Source organism: Halyomorpha halys, unplaced genomic scaffold (assembly GCF_000696795.3).
Source record: "Halyomorpha halys isolate HHAL.00 unplaced genomic scaffold, Hhal_1.1 Scaffold696.1, whole genome shotgun sequence".
NCBI classification, from domain to species: Eukaryota; Metazoa; Arthropoda; class Insecta; order Hemiptera; family Pentatomidae; genus Halyomorpha; species Halyomorpha halys.
The window spans coordinates 791,951-816,752 of NW_027109229.1; the positions used below are offsets into that span (position 1 = coordinate 791,951).

General features: G+C 30.6%; 1 protein-coding gene and 2 long non-coding RNA genes across 3 annotated transcripts in view; 2 read left to right on the plus strand and 1 right to left on the minus strand.

Annotated features, from left to right (window-relative positions):
* Positions 1-1,027: 1,027 nt before the first annotated feature.
* Positions 1,028-9,595, plus strand: LOC106685460 (uncharacterized). The gene is made up of 3 exons (XR_001343854.2): positions 1,028-1,226; positions 4,537-4,650; positions 9,521-9,595. It is a non-coding gene; the product is annotated as an uncharacterized lncRNA (long non-coding RNA).
* Positions 9,596-11,897: 2,302 nt separating this feature from the next.
* Positions 11,898-24,802, plus strand: part of LOC106685463 (protein ref(2)P) — a 15,545-nt gene continuing 2,640 nt past the window's right edge. Inside the window, exons 1-3 of the mRNA XM_014428151.2 lie at positions 11,898-12,077; positions 20,675-20,785; positions 23,696-23,800. Of these exons, the coding sequence (XP_014283637.1) occupies positions 11,924-12,077; positions 20,675-20,785; positions 23,696-23,800 (370 nt within the window). The 5' untranslated portion in view covers positions 11,898-11,923. The remainder of the gene's footprint in view (positions 12,078-20,674; positions 20,786-23,695; positions 23,801-24,802) is intronic.
* On the minus strand, positions 13,736-16,366 carry LOC106685464 (uncharacterized). Its single transcript, XR_010843432.1, has 3 exons — positions 16,287-16,366; positions 14,096-14,204; positions 13,736-14,002 (listed from the first exon to the last, which is right to left on the minus strand). It is a non-coding gene; the product is annotated as an uncharacterized lncRNA (long non-coding RNA).

Here is a 24,802-nt window from a genome sequence, read left to right on the forward strand (position 1 = left end):
CCCTTCTCTGACGGTCTGGTATCTTGGCTTTCTACTGGACTAGAGACTAAGATGGAACCCAGGCACAAGACTTAACTGACATTTTAGACAGTTTTATAAACATAAATTCTCATTTTTAACTGAAAAAAAACTTGTTCTGCAAGATGATATTGAAACCAAGCAGGACCTATGGAGTTGAACTGTGGTGTCTATATTTATGGACATACTCTTGTGTTGATAAATTTTTTATACCTTACCATGTATTTATAGATGTATTTGCAATTTATCTGGTGTGGGATTCTTAATTTTCACTCGGATAGAACCATCCATAAGATTTTTGGAAGTTTTTGGAAATCAGTAGGCGATTCATTTTTATAATTCTTTTTTATTAATTTGTCCGAAATTTCGGGAAATCTAGTTAGTGTCATGGGATCTCATTGGAATTAATACAAAGGTACCATTTTTATGAGTAAATAAAAAAAATAAAACAAAGTAAAATACTAAAAATCATATTTATCATTCAATATTAAAAATAAATAAATAAATTTTTTCTGCTATCTACAGGATACCTGTAGGAGGTACAGACTGAGACCTGGAGGGCTAGATCTACTGGACAGATGCAGCCTGACAAGATACAGCCCCATTAGGAAATGGCTCAAATGAGCGCTAGGCTAAACCACGTTTAAGAAAAAAGAATTGCTTTCTTTCAAAATTAATGGAACCCACCTAATAATTTTGTAAATAAATAAAGATTATTAGTAGCAGTGGCATGTGCAAACTTAGTGCCCTACCTTTACTGCTGCCAAACCCTGTAAGGCAGAAATGCTGAGAGAAAAATTTTTCTTTCATTGTAACAATGATGAATAGTCTAAGTGGTTCCCTTTATTGTATATTTTAAATTTTTATTAAGTTAAGGTATGTGGAATTGTGATATTGAAAAAATCTTTTTTTTTTTTACAAGACAATATTGACTTTGAATAGTGCTAACTCTGCTATTGGTTTTATCAGCATGTAGAACTATAAATAACTGTTGATAGAGTAGTTAGAAGCTTATCCATGAACTTCCCTTTCCAGTCAACTTCGTGCAATGTCTGTGATTTTTAAGATTTATTGCAAAGTCCCAAGTTTAGGACAAGAACAAGAAATCCGTTACTTTGAAATGGTTTATTGGAATTATGGTTTACTCAGGGAAAGAATTAACTCTGCTTTCAACCTTGATGACCGGCAGTGGCGATTGTATTGGACAGGTTTGTATGATTCCTTTTTTTAAAATTTATATTAATCATTTTCCTTTATATGCATGATCTATATGAATAATTCATGTCTATTTTTATATATGCTTATAAATATCGATAAATAAAATATGATAGAAATTGGAAAAAAATTTCTATACATAAACATCAAAAACAATTTGGCATCGCCACTGCATTGTGATTTACTGCTGTAATTACTGGAAAGAAGAGATGATAAAAAATATTTATGATAAGTCTAGGTATATGCGTGTGTCAGCAAATAAAAAAAAAAATGATTTATTCATGCCGACGTTTCAACCTGAATTTTAGGTCTTCATCAGGGCTTCTGGAGTTGTGACGTGTATGTGGATGGTTGTTATCACGTCTTGGGCCCCGTGTTACTAATTAATATGTGGATAAGGTCGGGAGGTGCGGTCAGCAAATAAACATATTGTCTTCTCCACATATTAATCTACGTTCAACTATCAACACCATTATGAATTCAGGAACACGGGGCCAACGACGTTATAACAACCAGCCACATACACGTCACAACACCAGAAGCCCTGATGAAGACCTTAAATTCAGATCGAAACGTCGGCCCGAATAGATAAGTTTTGGTTTAATTGTGTTTATTTTCTGACCGTACCCACCGACCATCTTCTCCACATATTTATCCACGGTTAACTGTCAACACCTCATTAAAAATTACAGTTCCTTGAGAATCATCCATAATGTCAACTCATTATCAATGTACTATATTAAATGATTGAATTAAATAATGCCACTAAAACTTTATCATTTTTATCTAGATAGTATATGGATAATTAATTTTTCCATTATATCATAGTTTATATAAATTATGTTGTTTAAAAATATAAAATAATATTATATTCCATCTATACTCATGCCATTGCTATTTATGTTTGTATATGTATTTGTACTTATATGAGATAAAGAATATAACAAATTCATTATTTCATTTGAACTAATTTTAGTTGTTTTTTGGAAATTAACAGCTCATATATAACAGACTATTCCGAAAACCCCTCGACTGTGTTCTATGGTTTACGAATATAAAATACTAGTACAAGGGCCAGGAAGAAAAAAAACAGTTATCTCATCCCAATTTTTGATTACTTTAATGAAAACTATGTATAATTACTAGTCAAAACTGATGAGTCTGCCAAGTATAGGTAGGGGGAATAAAAAATGTCGGCTGTTTCAAAACCTTAAAAAACCATTAATTTTTCATTCGGAGCTCTATATCTTAAAAAATACCAACATCGCTAGAAAATCTAATAGAAAATTATTTAAAGAAGAATAAATTTGCTGAACTATTAATAGCCCTAATAGAGCTATTTACGTCCAATAGTTCTCGAAATATAGCCTTTTAAAAAGCAACATTTCATAAAAATGTACTGAAATATCAGTAGTTAATTTATTTTGAGAAATCTTTATTTCAGGAACTATGTAACGTACAGATGTCTATTAGCAATCAAATTAAAGCTAGTTTAATGTACTATAAGGTAGTTTATGACCTTTAGCTTCGTAGGAATAGTAGTTTTCATATTTGCTAAAATAAATTTATTGATAGTTGTTTACACAATAAATTTGATTTATGAAAAACTTTATTTCAAAAACCATTGGACTTACAGATGTCTGTCTGCACTAAAATTAAAGCTAGTTAAATTTACTATAAAATAGTTAATAATGTTTATGTTTGTAGGAGTAGTAGTTTTTATGATATTTGACTTAATAAACTCACAAAATGTTAATTTCTATTTGTTCGTATAAAATGTTGGGTATTTGAAAAAATATATCTCTAGACCCATAAAACGCACACATGTCTGCCAACACTCAAAATAAAGGAAATTTAACTCACTATGAAGTAGTTTATGACACTTATGTTCGTAGAGGTAGTAGTTTTTATGATATTCACATATGAATATAAATTTGGCAAATGAAAATTTGTCCGAACAACTATAAATCAATTTATTTAACAACTCAAGCTTCACCACTTTTCGAACTAACAGGGCCCTGTTTCATAATGAAAGCTAATAATATTAGTTCATAGTACAAGTGTAGAAACTTGTGTGGTAATAATAATAATACTTATTTTTTCATTATAGGGATGACTATTAGTGATATTACAGGAATTAAAAAAAAACTAAAGTACAAGTTACTATTGTACAAATCAGTGTAATTGAATTAAGATAAATCTAGATAGACTAATAGTATTAGTTTATACTTTAGTATGAAAGAGGGCCCTGGTCGTCATTATTGGCCCATACACCAGTGACCGGACGTCCTCATCCCAAGCCAGAGTCACTAGTGGCGTTCATCAGGGTTTGGTTCTTGCGTCAATCTTATTTAACATCTATACAGCCCACATAGTCGGGATGAAGATAGATTAAATTCAAATCTCTGCATATGCTAATGACATATAAGTATAGAGCTAGAACGCAGAAATGAACGCAGAAAAAGCCATGGACAGTTTCAATCGCGGGTTTCAGAAGCGGTACAAGGGATAGTGTCCATGCCTCAGGGAAGTATCTCAACCTGAAGCAGGAGTTATTGAGGTTCATCAAATGAGCTATTCCACTCCTAGGCAGCTGTTTTAAAAGTATTGTTTGTATTCTGTCGTGGTCTGGAGCTTTAGTCCCTCTCGAAAAACGAAGAATAGCCTTGAGCTGTTTAGGGGAGTTTTTATAGTGTTGTTTATCTCTTTGCTTTGCGTCTTTCCTTCAATAACTAAGTGGCAAAAAAAAGGCAAAGTTAAAATTTCCCTCCAATTTTAACTTGATTTCTTAACTGTTCCTATGGGTATTCCATGAAATTTGCCTATTTCCTAAACATTTAAAAAAAACCTAGACTCTCTTATTAGCGTTTATAAATAATTTTGGATATAATAACAAGCCTTTGTAAGATCGTTTATTTTAGTTTTTGAAGGAGTTTCTCAAAGTTCCCAACTGTCTGGGTTTTCTAACCCCTTCCTCCAACAACGATGTTCCTAATTTCACTTATTAATTTGTATAATAATAAAACAATGGCCGCCCGTACCTCAGTGATATGGGCCCAGTCTTACCAAGTTGTGATTGCTGACGATGCTGGTTGGAATCTGGCCTGGGGTATTGACTTTTTTCATTGAATGGCGGTCCCATAAAATGAAAAACATGACCCCAACTATTGTTAGGCAGTATAGGACTCCAATGGGAGTCTTGGGCGAAAAAAAATATTAAAACAATTTTTTAGCATAATAATTATTATTTAATTTATATTGTTTGATTATTATTACATTATCAGTTGATTTTCATTATTTCAGATAATGAATGTGAAAAAATCAGAATAGCTTCAAATGAGGACCTTGAAATTGCTGTGAATAGTGGATATGATTGTAGTCCTGTAAAATTATTTGTTGTATCAAGTTAATAGCGAGGTAAGTGAGAATTAGATTGTAAAATGAATTGGTTTTTTTAAAATAAATACTGGACTAATGTTATGTATTTGTATATAGACATTTACATACAAGGAGTATTTGTGATATTGTGTTAAATGTAAAATATTTTACCGTGTTAAATGTATGACATCTTCTAGCGGATTTTCCTAGCGATTTGTTTTATGAACTTTCCTTTCAATACTTCTTGATATTGTTTACTTCTAAATTTTGATTAAAGTCATTTATTACAACATGCCTTAAGTGAGTGAAAAGTGAGGAGACCTGCATTCCGAGAAGAATCTAGGCATAGGTATACGGTATATCGAAACAGAGTGCGTTGCCAGAAGAAGAAATCCTGGGACGAATTTATCGTAGAGGAGTCAGAAAAGAATCCCTGGGGTATTCCGTACAGGGTGGCACTGGGAAAGGTTAAGCCGTTACAAGTGATGGCGGCTATTAGAGTGAGAGGTGCCCAAGCAACCACCTTGGAGGAGGCTGCCAAGATGTATATAGACTATACATACCCTAGGCATGATCCGTCCCAGGATAGTGCAGATGGTGGAATGGTTAAACGCACCACGTTATACCCACCAGGTACCGACCTATGTCCGCCATGGGATATGTGGGACCTTCGTCTCGTGAACAGACAAAGGATTGGAAGGGCTCCAGTACTAAATAGCATAGATGCTGCGATCCTCAAAAACAGTGGCCCTTATATCGAGGAAGAGCTATTGGATATATTCAATGAGTGCCTGGATAAGAGACACTTTCCAAACAAGTGGAGGATCGCAGACATGAGATTGCTCTACAAGGGAGGTGGTAAGGATAAGAAAACGGCAAAGAGACAAAAGAAAGAAGAAGACAAGAAAAAAAAAGAGGCAGGGACTAGAAGCACTGCCGGAGGAGCTCCGAGAGAGGATCGGTGAGACTCCAAACTTCAGAAAGAAAATACTGCGAGAGGACTCAATACAGAAGTGAAATGGACGGTAGGTAGCAAGCCAGAAGGGCGCTACTTTGAGAAAATTCTTCCCTACCGTCCTTTCTAGATTGAAGGCTAAATGGGTCCTTCCAGACTATTGGGTCTCACAGATCCTAACAGGACACGGGGGGTTTCGGGAAAAGCTGCAGAGCTTTGGAAAGAACATCGACCCCCGGTGCCCAACGTGCAGAGTTCCTGAAACAGCAGAACACGTAATAATAGATTGCTTTGCCATGGAAGAACACCGAGCCAGGCTGTCAAGAAAGACAGGGAGTTACGCCCTCGCCGAGTCGGACTTTCCCTGTTTGATAGAAGAAGAGAATTATCCCTTCTTCAAGGAGTTCATTTGCGGGTGGAAGGAGGTGGTGGGCCCCACTCATTACACGATGGGAAGGACTTGACCGCCCAACATCGGCGAGCCACCAGAAGATGAGGAAGCTGACCCAGACTGAGACCAGCAGGGCTGGACCAGCCTGGTAACTGCAGGAGGCATCCAGACGGATGCAGTGGACAAGGTGCAGCTCCATCAGTAAGGCGCTAAACCTAGCGCTTGGCTGCACCACTGTAAAAAAAAAGAAAAAATTGAATAATTAAAAATATAAAAATAATTGAATAATTAATAAAAGAATACAAAAATTAGTGATCCTTGGGAGCAGTGGCATGCGCGACCCCAGCGCAATACCCCACTGCTCCCGCACCCCGTATGCCAGGAATGGCTAGGGAGGGGGGTAAAAAAAAAAAAAAAAAAAAAATTGAGTGGAAAGTGGAAGTTGTGTGAAGGTTTGTCCTCTGAATGCCTTTTTGATCTTCTAGCTTGTGGGGAAGAGAATCTAGATCTAATCTAGGAAGAGAAGATGAGCTAATTGACAATTATCATTACATTATTGTTATTGTCATTCATTGCTTTATTAGTTATAAAAACATCCAAAACAACACTAACACAATTAAAACAGAAACTACGAGCAAGTAAGCTAACCAAACAAACAAAATGATGACGAGCTCAGGTAGTTTGTTGCGTGACGCCATTCTCTATTTAACAGAACTAGTTACAGACTCTCAACCATGTTGTATGTTATATCGTTATAACATGCTAAAAGAAAGAAAAAACATTAGTTTCGCTTTAACATGTTAAACTTAAGATCATGAATACCCCAGTTATATCATTTTAACATGGTAAAAGAAGGAATTATTTCTCCATTTAACATGCTTTTTACCATTTAACACACTTTAACATGTTAAACTAAATATTATGGAATACCCTTATAGTAAGGCAAAGTATTGCAGTCGTGAAAAAGTTCGAATTCAGGTTTTCGATGAAAATATCCATTTTGAGTTTCCTAAGTTGCACAAAATGTCTGTATGTAACAGCCTGGCTCCAAAACGAAAAGTTATAAAAAATTTAAATTACATATTTAGCACAGATATATACCTGGGATGTTACAGTAACTTTTTCGATTAAATTGGCTAACCAGTAGTGCTACTACAAATGATTTTACACATTTTTAAAGAAGGCTCTAAGGATTTGTATTAAAATCTCTATATACATGTAAAATTATCTATGGTTATTAAAATCTTTAATATGAGCTAGATCTAATCCTTAATAAAATAGTTTAACATTTTCAATTTTAAAATTCTTTTTTTTTTTTTCAATTCAAAATTAATTTTCAAATAAAACTTTCTCTAAATAATTTAGCTAATTTGAAATAACTGTTGCTACAGAACACCATTCTTATCAGCCCTGACGAAGCCTTGCTAAGTGGGGTAAAACGTCGGTTAACAATAAATAGTTTTTGTTACTATTTTGAAACCTTTATTGACCGCCAACCGGACTATCTTCTCCAATTCCAAAATTATATATAATTGTTGCAGTGCTTTCTTAGTTATAACAATAATTATTTGCTTAATTTTTTTTTTATTGAATTAATTAATGCATCTTCCTGGTTACGCCCACGATTTCCTTCTCATATGTTCACCTTTTACGTTAGAAAAGTATTCAGATTTCGAGATGATTCTGAAGTTTGGGGTGAGGCGAACTATCTCAACGATGTAGGTGCACTTCAACCGTACAAAAAAAAAAAAAAAAGTAGGAAAATTTCACACGTGTCACCCGATTTGATTCCAGTAGGAGTACCTCTTGCTCCAGCGACATTGTTAGATGACAATCTTTTAAAGAAATATTTTGGACCCGATTCGAAAAGCATGGAGTATTATAAAAATTTCGTTACCGGAAGTCACAGCGAACTTGAGGAGGATGAAAATGAATAAATATTTTATAATTCCTGTACTGTAATTATTTTTTCATTTTTTAAATTAATTTTATCTTGAATACAAATTTTCATTTTTTTATTACAATTCTTAAACTAACCTTTTTTTTTTTTTTTTTTTTCAAATTTTATCTTATGTTCACCATTTCTCTTGAAATTTCATCAAGAAAAAAATTGGTGTATTTTTATCTACTAATTAAAACTGTATTTTTTACTTTTTCCAATATATTATTCAGTGTTCTACATTTAACCCTCAAACTGCAAACTGCAAACTCATTTAACTCATTTGCAAATGAAAATAGTAGTAAGAAAAGTGGTTAATAAAAGTTTTAAATTTGGGAAGGAATTTTATAGAAGAATTTGTAAATGGGACAAAGGCAATTAGCCGGCATTTAAAGAATTTTAAAGGAAAAAATGAAAACAAAATAAGGAATCCTTGAAAATGACCTAAGGGGTCGAAACGTCGGAAGAGAAACAAAAATAGTTTACAAATATATATATATATATATATATTTGTAAACTATTTTTGTTTCTCTTTTGACCGCAACCCTGACCATCTTCTTATATATCAATTTTTACAGTCAACTATATATACATGTATATTAATAGTATTAGTTTGTACTTTATCATGAAACAGGTGCCAAATTAACACATAAAAATTATAGACATAAATGAAATTTAATTATTACAATTTTGACTATTTGGGCATTGTGAAGGCAACTACAATTTATAAGCTAGATCAGAATAATATGAATTGATCTCAAGTGATACAACTAATAATTCAATTAACAATTACTAAAATGAAAATATAGTAAATTATTAAAAAAATTAAAGTACCTGAAAGGGCTTTGAAATGAATATTAATACTAATGCAACTTTACAATTAGTGAATTAATATAATAAAGAGAATAAACAAGATGATACAGAATATGATAAAAATAAGGATCCAGTAATATCTAAACAAATAATATCTATTACTAAGCACACACATACATAACTGATTCTAATCGTAATATAATGAATAATTATGTGGAGTTAAGAACAAATACAGACAGATATGGTCATTTGGTGATTTAAAATCAGTTATTGAGAATCGTAGAAGTAAGAAAGTACCCAGTCAAATATTTCTTTTTCAGTTTTATTTGTGGTTGATTTATTTATTAGTTCTAATGTTAAGCGATTGAACCATATAGTTTGAAGTACGTTTACCAAATATACTGTTATAGGGTGGTTCGATAAATTCAATTTTTGATCTAATATTTTATAGATATATTGTTTCTTAGATAGCATATTTAATATAATAAATTAGAACCGAAGATAGTAAAAGAATACGTTTGAGGAGTTTTAATTTATTCCACACTACTATTTTTAACTAATAAAGGCATTAAATCTACAAGTTATTGTAAAGAAGTTGTGGATTGAAAAACAAAGAATTAATTTAAATTAACTACTTCAATATGATGCGGACATCGCACCAGATTTTTGTTAAGACGGACAACGGAACGAGGTATTTTGTGTTGATTATTTAGTTTGATCTTTAATAGATACTAATATATATTTTTTTGTTTTAAGTTTTTGGTATTCGGTAATATTCTATATTGTACGAATTAATTCATGTTGATTTCAGATAAAATTTAAAGAAAAAAGGCATGAGAAGGAGGCTTAAAATGGTGTAATGGATCCTAAAACATGGAAATTGGAAATAAAATTATTAGTATTGTAAAAATTATTACTATTTTTACCATAACTAATAAATTATTTTATTTATTTTGTTTTATTTTATTTTTGTCCCCAAAATATCTTAAGTATTATTTTTAAATAGCTTAAATAGTATAATGTATCTTTTTTAAAACACGTATACACACTCACGCACAAATACTTAGCGTAGCTTACTTTAGAAACATTAGTGTGGAAAATGAGATGGTATGAGATAGCAAAATAAGATAAAAATATCACACTCATATCGCTGTAGGTATCTAATGCTTTTATCCTACCATTCTCAATATCTCTTCCAAATGAATCTAGCTTCACAACTTTGGCTATGTTGCTGGGGAGCTGATTAAACATTGCAATTTTTATGAAATTTTCTATAATTCATTGCATACGATTCTCCCGAGTATTTTTGAAAATTATTTATTTTTATTAGTCTTGTTTTATTGAGAGTAATGAGAAAACTGACCAGCTCGGTAGAAACGGGGCTGATCACCCTTCTATGGGGCCATTAGCATTCCTAGGCATCTCTAAATGGCATCGGGGGAAAGAAGTCCTTGACTGAACATGGAAGATAGCAGGTTTTTTTTTTTTTTTTTTTTTTTTTTCAGAACCCCTTTTATCTGTAACAGTATGATATTAATAATATTTAATGATGGGCAGATTTTACTCCTTTTACTGTAGCAGGGCTACATTTTAAGGAGATTTTGGAGTGATAAAGATGGGCTGAGTTAGAGTACATAGAATTGAGTCAAAAGTGTTGGGGCACACTTGAGGGTTGAAGATAGCAGGTGTTTTTTTTTTTTTTTTTTTTTTTTTTTTTCTTACCTCCTAAAAATTTTTATTAATATTAAACATTTACAATTATATAGACTTACATCTAAGAAATATATACACTAATTATTTATATTACAAATCTTCCTTTGCCTTGTGGCATTATAAGATGAGGAAGCTGGGTCCGCTGAAGGCGGTTTATACATGTGGGGCTATATAGCCAGGGGCTAACAAAGAATGGGGAGGGGCCATTCCGGCTGGCAAGATAGCAGGCAAGGAGCGGAGGGAATGTATAGGGCTAAGACAGGCCAAGATTCTGATATCTAAACCTTTTACTTCTAGTACTAAGTGGCTGCTAGGCCTAAACAGAAATGAACTCCAATTGCTAATGGGACTTCTTACAGGACATTGTATACTTAAAAGACATATTAAGCTTTGTGGAGTAGTTCGAGATGAAACCTGCCGCTTATGAGGACCGGCCTTGAAAACTACCCAACATTTCATAGCAGGTTGTGACCAGTACACGTCATTCGATTCGTTTGAGATCTGATGTCGAATCATAATTGTTTAGAATTGGTAGATTTTGTGTTAAACTTTATTTTTCATTTATTTTCAAAGTAATTCTATGAATATACTAACAAAGGATTCATGATTTGGTTAACTTGTTAGCTTATTTAATAAATATAATGTGTTATATTTTTTTGTCATTATTCGAGTTTCGTTTCAAGGTTTAGTAAGTACATTCATCAGGTAAATAAGATATTATCATTTTTATGGACTATGCCTCCTTGAGTAAAAATGTGTTTGAAAAAAGTAATTCACAAATACAATGTAATTCAGGAAACAGTAGTATTTTAAATAAATGAAATTAAATTAATTGATTAATTCAATTATTTATTGTAACTTTATAATTACATTAAATATTATTTAATTAAAGAGGAGGATTGTAATATTCAAGGTTTAAATGAAAAGATTCAATATTAAATAGATATGAGATTTTTATTTTAAATTATTATAGACTCCTATCTTAGGGCGGGTTTTCCAGACAATCAGAACGCAATGATACTTAACTAAATTAATTGCTACTTTTATAAATATACTTAAATCCTAGTTAGAGCAAACTAACCAATTATAGTTTTTAGTCTACTTAAAATGATATTCTAGTAAGTTATATTCTGTTGTAAGTAGTTTTTAAGATATGAAGCGCCTAATGGAAAATTATTTTTTGTAACGTTTTGAAACAGCCGTCTATTTTTATTTATGGCATACCACCGTTCCACGTGTGCATAAGCTGTTGTTGTTAGCTGGTGTTGTCTCCAATTAAGAAATGTTGTGACTATTGCCACAGCACAGAATTCTGTGGCGATTTTTACTGCACAGAAACCATGCTTGCCTTAGCCACTTGTATATTTTGTGTGTGGTATTTTAATTGACAAAGAACTGAACATATACTGACTCAGCCGTTGATTTTATCGAATAAATAAATAAATGTGTTGATATCGCCTTATCAGTGAAGTGTTTCTCCTATCGCAGTCTACATCGTGCAATGTCGGTGGATTTTAAAATTTATTGCCAAGTCCCTGGTGTGGGAGAAGAAATTCGTCGCTTCAGCATGCCTGGTTTGGATTATTTTTTACTCAGGAAAAAAATATACGACATTTTTCACAAATGTCGCTTCGATAGTCCCTTGTATTGGAAAGGTAATGTACGTTTCTTTATTATATACTAGCTGACCTGGTAAAGCTTCGCTGTTTCTAGAACTTAGGATGTACATAGACTGAATAGACACAGTTCAATTAGTATTACTAATTTCAAGCAATTTTTCTTTAGTGATTCTATACCCACAAATCCCCAACAGCCAAATTTTATATTTCTGTTTCTAGCCTTAATTCTTTATAGATTTCAAGGTTATTATATTCCAATAAATTTTTTCATGGTGTAGAATAAGAAAAAAAATTTCTACCCGCTTTAAATGAACTTACATCTTTTAAAAATAGTACAAAAACCAAACCATATTAATGGCTCCCTTCACAGTGATATTAAGTACATTTTCGCTAGCTTTACGAAAAATACTATTAAAAGTTCTCTCTTTTAGGAAAATTAAAACTTCTTAATTAATTTTTTTTAACAAACAGATTGAAGTATAAATTATAAAGCTGTAAAGTCAAAAAATATTGAAAAGTTGTAATTTTCCTAAAAGAGAGAACTTTATATTGCATTGTTTGTAAAGTTAGTAGAAATGTTTTTAGGGCACCAGTGTGAAGTAAATCATCGATATGAACTCTGTTTTTTATTTCTTTAAAATGTGGTATTTAAGGGCTTTAGGCGACACTATAAAGGAATATGACTTTCTTTATCCTAAATGACATTTTTTGGCCAACTTTAATTGAAACTTCTTTAGGTTTTTATGTTTTTGTTTTAAACATAAAATCATTTAATGCAATTAGTAATATATTTTATTATTTTACTAAAAGAAACAAATTAATTTATATATAATAACTATGAAAAACATACAGCTCTGCTATTGTAGAAAATAATATAGTTTTGTTTTTTTCTCGGTTAGGTTAGAGTAGAACGATTGTTTAGATTTTTTCATATAATTTGATTATTTATATTGTATAAAAAAAGAATGTTTTTTTAATTATGCTGTAAATATTGATTTTTTTTTTAATTTGAAAATAAAATGATTTCAGCAATTTTAATTAATAAAATGTATGTATAGGAAGATGGTCAGGGTGGCGGTCAAAGGAGAAACAAAAATAGTTTACAACTATTTATTTTCCTAATTTACTTATTTAATTTCCTATTTATTTTTGTTTCTCCTTTGACCGCAACCCTGACCATCTTCCTATACATCAATTTTTATGGTCAACTATATATACTTATATATAAATAATAAAATGTTCAACGTGTCGGCTAAATCGCCATTCTCGGGAACAAATTTTTTTGTTGTACATTTAAGTATATACTCTCAAACACAAACTTTATATATTATATATAAAAGTATATATTCTCAAGACTTTATTAGCTTTCATAGTAGACTTTTTAGCCAAAATCGTTGAGCATTTTATCTGTCTAATAATTAAATAATTATCTAACAATCAAAATAATTATCTTGAAATAATTTTTTAACTTAACAAAATTACTTTCACCTTAAATAAATTTCAAACACAAATAATGTTTACTATTCAAGTTTTTATCCTAAGTTTTTTCTACTGAAGACATCGAGGATTTTAATAGCTGTAAATCTTTCTAGAACGACACAGGACAATTTGAAAAAACAGCGTACAAAACAGTCCAGAAATTAAAAGTTTATAATGGACGAACATTGGAACCATACCCTTTTATAAATGGGACATTCTCAAATTTAGTGCTATTTATCTATCAAAACGTTTTGAAAATTAAAGTCGAATGATTAATTTTTTTTTAAATTTTTATTGCCTCCAGGGAACGGAGGCAATAAAAATAAAAGCCAACATAGAGCATAATATCCTGTGGCACGGCAATGGGTCTTAGTAGTGAATACTAAAAGAAAAAGTCTTCCCATTGCCTTTCTGGTCAATCTAAAAATTAGCCCCCTAAAAATTTCCATTGAGGTTTTGGAATGACTGCCAAGGGAGACGTCCTGAAACATTAAAAAACTAAATAACATTCACAATTCAAGTCACATTGGTATTGAATTTTGTTGAGTACTTGGGAGTGAACACAAAATACTTACAGCTTCTTCATTCTCTTTCTCATCCTAGAACCAAGTAATGAGGTTTAAGAAGGAATCGAAGAGCACGGGTTTTCTGCTTCCTTCAGGTGTTTCCTGATCATCTTTTAGCCTGTAAAGTTCCTTAGTGAGGGTATATTGAAGGAAAATTTATGAACGGTCAAGGAAGAGACCGAAAGGGGAAAGAAAGTGACCGTGTGACAGAGATAAAGAGTGTTATAGTGATTGACGTGTTCGATATAAAATTTAAATTTTGTTTAAAACTTCAAACTTGAATTTTTTTTAACCTTTAAATTAAATAATAACCTAGCCTACTCATCTCTCTTTTCTCAGTCCACCGATGTTCCTCAAGGTAGTATCTTAGGTCCCATTCTTTACACGGTTTATACAGCTGACATTCCAACCCAACCTAACACAGTCCTAACAACATATACTGATGACACATATGTACTGTCTGTAAGCAATGAGCCTTCTGTTGCATCACAAACTTTGGAGTCACATCTAACACCCATTGAAGAATGGACTAGAGAATCAAAATAAACCCTAATCCCACCAGATCACCTATACTCTCTGTCGTAAACCTCTACTCTCCTGCTCTATTGTATCTTATTTTAATATCCCACTAAAGCCTGGTGAACAGATTAGGACTCAATCTAGACAAAATACTTACTTGGAATCCTCACTCTAGACTGAAACGACAAGAAACTGATCGTTGATTTCGATTACTACAACACCTACTTGACAAACGCTCTAAACTTCCCATTTACAACAAAAAATCTTATAAACTATGATAATCAGACTGATTTGGACAAACGGAATCAAACCATGAAATTCCTCCCATATCCAATCCTTACAATCCAAAACCTCCGTAAAATCCTTGATACTCCTTATTAATTTACAAATAATCTCATCCATAAAGACTTCAACATAACATTCGTTGCTGAATTGGCCCGAAATAGATATACCTTCTTTCATTAAGGTGGATCCACATGTTGGCCGCTCGCCACGGATCGGAGGCTCGTACAAATGCTCGGCAAACAAAGAGCGGACCATCCACATGTCAGTGTTATTCAGAGAGGCAAGCATGGCGGACGTACTAGTCGTTTCAGCCATTGCACTTGGATTGTATTATTTTTATTACAAAAAAAGAAAATGAAAGGAAATTAAATATAAATAAATAAGATTAAATATAAAACTTATTATAAAAAGTCCCAACAAACACCTTTAACCTCCTAACAGCTCTCAGTTGCAACTAGACAAAGAACAATGATGTAGATGCTACACGAGCGCTCTCACGAACCCCTTTGATCTGTGTCCAAAAAACCGACTCTCGACGGCTCGGCAACGAGCCTAGGCCAACCAAGCCAAGCCACCTATCCACATGCTCGCGTATGTCTGAGTTCGCCATGGCTCGGCCAACATGTAGAGGCCCCTTTACAAAATCCTTACCCACCCAAATTCATTAGTTCTTACTCTCTCATCCTTAACAATTCCTGATAATACTGCGAGGCATATGAAAAGAAGCTGGCCACAGGATCTTATTAAAAGCAATGATTGAAGTACCACCATTGGGTAGTTCCTTCCCAGGATTATTATGTGTTCTGCAACATTTATCACATTCGCTTTTTTTTTTTTAATACAGCTGTAAATTTTTATAAATAAATAAAAGATAAAATTGTTTTATATAATACTTGAGATAGTGCTAAAAAGATTGCAGCCATTTGTTTTAAGGTTTGCTACACAGAAGAAACTGTTCCCATAGGCTTATAAAATATCAGCCTCAGCTTTGTGACAGGGCTAGGGTGGGACAAAACGAGCATTATATATTTTATAACTACATAGATAACAATTAATGATTAGAACCTTTGAGTGAGAAGGAAATGTTGGCTTCAGGGAGGGTAATAACAGAAAAATAGTATCATTTACAATCAGATAGTAGACCATTCATAAAAAAAGCACTGTAACCATAACTAGAGAATAACCCATACATAGATTAATCAACTAAATTGCACTGCAATCAATTTACATGAATACGTATTGTTTAAATAATCATTTTATCTATACTTGTTAATAAATTAATTATAATTTTATGATTATATGAAAATATTCACATATCACATGAAGAACTAGATTTTTTACTGTAAGGGAAAGCAAGGAAAATGAATAAGATAATTTATATTGTATAAATACTTGCACATTCTAATTGTTGACTCAGCACTCTATTTCCTTGGTTTAATATTTTCCATTGAACTAAAGAATATAACAAAATATTTTGTTTATGACTCATATGGTTTATTGAAGTTATCTATCGGAATTGAGTAAAAAAGCGTCATGGAGATATTTTTACTATAATATAGAGAATAGGAAAAATATTTTCAGTTGGAAAGTCTAATGGAACTATTATTTGGTGCAAAAAAAAAAAGAAAAGAAAAGTGTATTTAAATAAGATTAATTTTCCTCCTTATAATATTATTAGTGATTCTGAACAATATTTTAGTTTTGGAGATACTATAGTATTTCTTGTTATTGATATTTTTTCGTTTTTGTCACGTTATTTTTATCCCTGTTTATAATATTCAATAAAATAACTATCGGTTCCATCATTAATAAAAATTGTGGTCTTAAAATCCTCGATAGTCACTACCACAACCCATAACGAAATAAATTTCGGTTAAAACATTTGGGGAATGTTCTTTATTGGTATAAGCTTATAAAAATAAAATATCACGGTATATTCTCTTCAGTAATAAATTCATAACTATTTTAAATACAATTAGAACTATCATTTAAGTCTTCGAAAGTAACACAAATTCTCTCATCAGCGCAAATCTGCTGATATTTTCTTTTTTAAACCTGAGGAAGAACTTAGAATTTACAAAATTATTATTATTCCTACTCGTCTATTCGGATATGAAACATGGCATCTTACATTTAAGGAACTCTGGCAAACCAAGATCAATATTTGCCTGCATATATACATCCATTTTTATTGTATATATTTAATTTGTTTATGTTTATTTTTCTAGGAGGTCAGAAAAAAAAGTAAGGTTTTTGAAAACAAATTATTGCATAAAATATTCGGACTGAAGAAGTATAAGAATGTAATGTAAATTTAGAAGGCTACGACGCTGAATTGAAGGAACTGCACTCCATGGTTACATTATTGCTCGGCGTATGAGGTTGTGGGACTCAATAACGAACCAATACCTAAAATGATAATGAACTCTATATCGACGGGTAAACATCCGAGTGGTAGACCGAAACGTAGATGGGAGGATTGGGTTAAAATTGATTTAGTACATTTGGGTTTGGAGAAGGGTCACTGGGCAGATGTATTAGTACAAGAGCCGGGGAGAAAAAAGGCAGCTATCTCACCCCAATTTTTGATTACTTTAATGAAAACTATGTATAATTAATAGTCAAAATTGATGAGTCTACCAAGTATAGGTAGGAGGAATAAAAAATGGCGGCTGTTTCAAAACCTTAATTTTTCATTCGGAGCTCTATATCTTAAAAACTATTAACAACACAATAGTTCTCGAGATATAGCTTTTTAAAAAGCAAATTTCTTAAAAATCTACTGAAAGATTAATAGTTGGTTAATTTAGTTTGAGAAATCTTTATCTCAGGAACAGTGTGACGTACAGATGTCTATTTGCAATCAAATTAAAGCTAGTTTAATGGACTATAAAGAAGTTTATGACCTTTACCTTCGTAGGAATACTAGTTTTCATGATATTTGATAAAATAAATGGATTTATAGTTGTTCGGACAATAAGTTTGATTTATGAAAAACTTCATTTCAGGAACCATTGGACGTACAGATGTCTGCCAGCACTCAAATTAAAGCTAGTTAAATTTACTACAAAATAGTTAATTTTGTTTATCTTTATAGGAGTAGTACTTTTTATGATATTTGACTTAATAAACTCACAAAATGTTAATTTCTAGTTGTTTGTATAAAATGTTGGATTTTCGAAAAAATATATCTCTAGATCCATAAGACACACATATGTCGGCCAACACTCAAAATAAAGGAAATTTAACATAATATGAAGTAGTTTATGACACTTATCTTCGTTGGGGTAGTAGTTTTTATGATATTCACAAGTGAATATAAATTTGGCAAATGAAAATTTGTCTGAACAACTATAAATCAATATATTTTAGCAAATTTCATGTAAACTATTACTCCTACAAAGATAAACATCATAAACTACTTGATAGCTCATTAAACTAGCTTTAATTTAAGTGTTAATAGACATCTCTACGTCAATTGGTTTTCGAGATATAAATTTTTCAAAATAAATTCACTAACTACTGATCTTTTAGTACGTCCCATACAACATATTTATGAAATGTTGCTTTTTAAAAAGCTATAACTCTCAAATTATTTAACGTAAATAACTCTATTAGAGCTCATATTTTAGCAAATTTACTCTTCTTTAAATGACGTTCTCTTAGGTCTTCTTGTGTTGTTCCTACTTTTTAAGATATAGAGCTCCGAATGAAAAAAAAATTTTTTTTAACGCTGTGAAACAGCCGCCATTTTTTATTCCCCCTAATTATACTTGGCAGACTCAATAATTTTGACTATTAACTATACATAGTTTTCATTAAGGTAATCAAAAATTGGGGTGAGATAACTGACTTTTTTCTCCTCTTGGGCTCATGTAGTATACTATAGAGAGCGATTGGTGGTATCGCATAGAACCTTCGGGTTCACACAAACCACTAATGTTATTAGAAATGGCAATGTTAATAACATTTCGCTATTGATCAGTTAAAAAAGAAGGCATCGAAATGTTTATCTCACATGAGTTATTACTAATAATATTGCTGGTGTAAACCCATTTTTGCAATGCTGACAGAAATACCCCATAAAATTGGTTAGCTGAAATGTCGTTGGGAGGTTTGTGTCAAGGCTGATCTCATGAATTTTGTTTTGGACTGGCATCACTGGTCAGGTGCTTTTAGGCAGGGATTGGTCTGATCACATCCTAGCTACCCTGTGTGGAGTAGTAGGGTCTGATCACATCAAACCTTTGTTTTTATTTACCCTCTGGTAGACTATTTCATGCATCTTATCTTTCTACTGAAAACACTACTTAAGAGCGAAAATCCTTTTATGTTTTTGGCTGTCTATCCACTGTCACTGTCCAGTTTTCAAGTTGAGAGTGTAATTCTTAGTTTATGATTATCATTATCGCGATGTAATGGTTCTTTTGAAACTCTGTACCCCTAGAACCTATGACTGTGTCTGTGGTTTAGTACTTTGTAAGGAAGTACTTGTTCTTGAACAACGGTGTGCAAGAGAATGGTTTTTTCATGATCAAGCTCAACCATCAGATTTTTCTCCAATTAAGGGTATCCACTTTATGCGGCTAGGTGGACCCTGGAGGGCTCAATGAACCCACAGGGCTGACTCACAGCAACAGTGAAAAATAAAGTAATTATTTGCCACAACTGGATTCACACCCGGATTCTTGTAGTTGGTAGCACTGCACCTTTACTCACTGAGTTATTCCCCTCCCCGATTGTTTTTAAAAAATATTATTATTTCATTGTTTCCTTTCTATTAAATGCCTTTGAATGTGTGCTTTTGTCTATGAATATCTGTCTAACAAGTATAACCAACTTACATACTTCAAATTCCCAGTTCTGCACCTTTCATGGACAACTCAGTACCTGGAGTCCGGGGTGTACTGTACCCTATTCTCCCTTATTTTTTTTTTCAGTTTCTGTGCAAAATTTTAAAACAATTATTCATATGTATGAATACAAGTAGTAATCATTACTAGTTAATAATAGAGAGTAATTCTTTAATTAAGAAGCAATGTTAATTGTACAAATATAATAAGTTGTCATTAAAATATACATACTAACATAGGTAATAAGCATAGTTATTTTTTTCCATTTATGAATACATATCCTAATACATAGTTCTTGTAATAATAATAATATATTGTTGGAATAATACATTATTCATATATACATCTTATCTTTTTGTTGTTTGTTACACTAATGTAATTGGTAATCATGATCACTTTTGATATGTGTTTTTCTGTTTTGGTATTGTGAATACAGTGTCCCCAACTCTGTAGCAGATCGGCATGTTACATTATGACCAATCAGACATGTGTTAACTATGATTCCCCAGTGGCACAATTGGTTAGCGCACGGTACTTATATTCACAAGTGTTAACTGAAATGGAACTAGCCTTCCACCATTATAAAAACTCAGAAAGGAATCAACCCCCAGACACTATGGCTGCAGACTGGAAATTACATTTCTTTGAATCATTTTATATCCTCATTTTTTTTTTTTTTTTTTTTAGTTTAATCATTTATAATTTTAATATTTTCTTAAGGCAATTATTCGCTTCTGTTTCTAGACTAAAAAAACGTATTGTAGCAACTAATTTTAAAAAAGGAGTGAAAATAAATAAATAATGTTATTTAATTTAGACAAATACATGTTTAAGATGAATAGTTTGGAGTATTATTTATCTTATTGGTTTATATAATATTAAAACAGTTTTTACTTTAATAGTTATATTATTTGATTTTTTATGCTGTCAGATAATGAGGGAGATAAAATCATTATAAGTTCAGATGATGACCTCAGAATTGCTCTAGCTGAAACAAGCTCTTTTCCTATAAAGTTGTATGTTACACCACAACAAAATCCAGGTTAGTGGGAATTTGATTATAGAATATATTTAATTTTTTTTTTAAATAATTTTACCTCACTACTTCCCTTTAAAAAACAAAATAAAATAATAAAATACATGGGAACTGACCAGAGATGAGTTTTGATCTATATGGTTTTTCCTCCATACTGGATTTATTTTTGTTACTACTTAAGTAGAAACTCCAGCTGACAAATTAATTGTATGAGGATTTTTTTAAATTGATGATGAAATGATTGTAAAAAAGTTTATCTGTTTTTGGAATCTTCCAATCCTCAGTAACCTAATGATGATTTTTATTAAAAACATCTTTACTATGGTTTTTTTTAGTGAGATTCAGTTTTAATTATTAATTATCAATTAAAATGGTTGTCCATAATATAATTTTTTTATTTTATTTATAACAGTTCTATTTTATACTTATATTTATTCTCCACTAATGCTCCAGTCATTTTCATTGGCCGTTATCAAACCTTTTTCTTCTACATCCCAACCATATTATTAAAATCATAAATCATTTCCAATAATTATAAGTATTAAACATTTTATTTTCCTATTCTTTTTCTGAGCAGTTCTTTTATACTAGGTTAAATATAAATATTGTTTTTTTAAAATTTTGTTTCCAACTTTTTATAAAATATAAATTATAAATAATATAAACTTACCTTATTATAAACTGTCGTTTTTTTTTTTTCCATTTCATTAACAGCAATTTAATTTTATATATTTGTGTGTATTTTTTAAATATTTATTTTCATTCCATTCCACCATAATAATTTTACTCTATTCTTAACTTTTGAAATTTTGGATTTAAGATTTATTTATAAGAAATATTTTATATTCAACCAAATATTTGAAAAATTCCTGAAATTCTCAACTGTCAGTAGAGATTACACTTCCACAATTCTACACTTCTACCCAATAGATAATTTTTAATTTACTCTATTTCTTGTTACTTCCCCTTACATTACTACTTTCTTGATATTGTCTGATTATTTTCTGATAAATATTAGAAGAAGATTGAAGAACACAAAAAAGTGAAAACTTATTTATTACTGCTAACGTTTCACCCAAGAGTTTCAGGGCTAAGAACAAAATACAAAATTACAATCATAATCAATAAAAAGAATTACAGAATAATAAGAAAATAACATAAATATAGACACATAAATTGTGTTGAAATAAAATATATAGTATAAGTATCATAAGACGATAAAGGCACTATGAGAATAAGTTATATTATAATTAAGCAAGAAAAAAAGAAGAAGAAAATACTATACATATGAAAAAAATCTAGTCTTCTTTACTCCTTTTTGCATTATATAACTTTATATTTCATTTCTTTAATCCTGTTATTTTGCTTACATATTTAACTATTTATATGTATGTTTTTTTTTCCACTTTTTCATAAATTTAATTTTAAATAATTTTTATTTGGTATATTTCTTACTAGATTTTTATATGTATACAATTTTCTTGTTCTTCCCTCTTTCTTAATTTTAATATTACATATTTTCATATTACCTTTATCTTCTTATAATACTTAGACTATACAGTTTCTTTCTACACTATTTATGTATTTATATCCTGTACTTCATTTTATTTATTATGGTTGTTCCTTTGTTTCTTGGCCTTAGCTCTGATGAAGGCGAGAAATTCTGGTCAAAACATTGGCACTAATAAATAAGTTTTTATCTATTTGTGTTCTTCATTGATCTCTCTCCCAACCATATTCTCCTAATATATATTTGGTAATTTATATTACCATTTATCTTTACTATTCTATTGGTATTAATAAAAATCCTGTTATCTTAATTCTTATCGCCCTCATCTCTACCTTTTACCAATCCCACATGCTTCTTCTACATTATATTTTTATAATTTACCTGTTATGTTTACTATTTAGTGTTAGTTATTAAGTCTCCTGAATTAATTAAATTAATAGATCTTTTTCAATAATATTTCTGTCCACTTTATTATGTTAATTAAAACTTTTTTTTATATTTATAATTATCTTCTTTATTATTATATTCAAATTTTTTCTAGTTCGTATAGTTCCACTTTAAAATTTTTTATGTCGCTCTTTGACCCTTCCATTGACTCTACTTTTTAGTATCTTTTTATTGTAGCCCTAATTAAGACCTGTATTGTGGATCAAAACATCGGCAGAAAATAATAAATAGTTGATTACTATTTTTTCTATCTTCTTAACTGCAGCCCTGACCATCTACTTCATATAAAAAATAAACTTTGCCCAAAATATGAATGAAAAAAATATCTTAGCTTATATAATTTTAACAGCAATATGTGTTTATAAGAAATATGAATCTTGTAATATTAATTAATATATAGTAGATGTAATGGTATTAAAAAAAAAAAAACAGCATAAAAGAATTGTATAATATGGAAAGGAACAAAAAATTAAATACTTATAACAAATACTTCCAGGAGTAGTTTTTAGGAAAAACAAATTTTTGTTATAAGACTGGGGTGTAGAAGAAAAAAGTTTAAAAATGGGCAATGAAAAGAGCCAAAATATTGCAAAAATTTGGAGAATATATATATTTATAGAATAGAACTGATATAAATTAAATTTTTTTTAAAATTATTATTATGTAGTTTTATTTTAAATATTGTGGTTGTTAAGATTTTTTCTTCAATCATTTTTATTGATATTTAATAACTAATGATGATATTTATTATTCACCTAGACACCTTGGAACTTTCTAGTTTGATTTTTAGTTTTTAATTTTGTATTCTGTTACAATATTTCTTTGGTCTTAGGAATTTTTTTTCAATCTACTAAAATAAACAATTAAGCTTTTTGAGAAAGTTGACTTATATTATTTTCTATTTTTATGTAAATGAAGATTTATATTTTTAATATTAATCATTTTATATTCATACGTAGATCTTCCTAAGGACTATTTAAATAATGATGAACCAGTACATACTACAATGATTAATGATGAATTGCAACAGAAAGCCTCACATTGTACAAATCCATCGACTTCAGGTCAGTTTTTTAAATATTTTTTTGTTAATGTTTATGAAGCTTCTCATTGTCTAGGACAGCACAGGTTTCCATTTATAACAACTATTGAGTGGCCTAAATTTCAGAAGCTCTGAAACAGACTCAGATATTAGATCATTGTTGGAGCTCTCACAAATTCTTTACCAATCAGTTATGACTTTTTAGTTCAACTGCTTGATATCTCTGAATTTCTTCTTCACAGGCTGAATTTCTGTTGCACCAATAGAATACCTATTGAGGTTTTACAATGTACAATCCAGAAATATGGAATCTACTTCTTAATTCTGTTATCCCTATCTATAGAGATATCAGAATTAATAAATAGAATACTATTCATAGTTAATTGTTGTTGACTGTATGAATAAAGGAATAAAATAAATTAAGTAGAGAGAAACACTATATTAGAAAAAATGTTGTGCTGGCCAACTTCATTGGGTTGCCTTATACACAGCATACTTATAACTAGTGAATCACAATTTTTTATAATCCTATTAATAAAAATATCACAGCATATTTTTTTTTTAAATGTCACATTATAAAAATTTCTAATTGTGTACAAGAATTATACCTGATTTATTTTTTTCCCTTTCTTCCCTTTCTTCCCATTATTTATTATTTCTTCCCTTACACATTTTTTTCCCAACTTCTTATCGTTCTTTAAGTATGTTTAATTTTTTCTAATGTTTCAATTTTAAAACATTTTCTCTGTTTTCCTTTCCATCACTCATACAATTAAATTTAAATTAAAGTATAAAAGAATACATATAGCCATATTAAATATAGTAAAAAAAAAAGAATATAAATATTCATAAAAAATGTTTGTTTTGAGGTTAAAGACTTCCGGTTTAATGAAATTGTTATTAAAATTTCATTAAACTAGAAGTCTTTAACCTCAAAAGAAACATTTTTTATGAATTGACTCACCAAACTTCCTATAGAGATATAAATATAAATATTAGAATATAAATGGAAACGTAAATAATA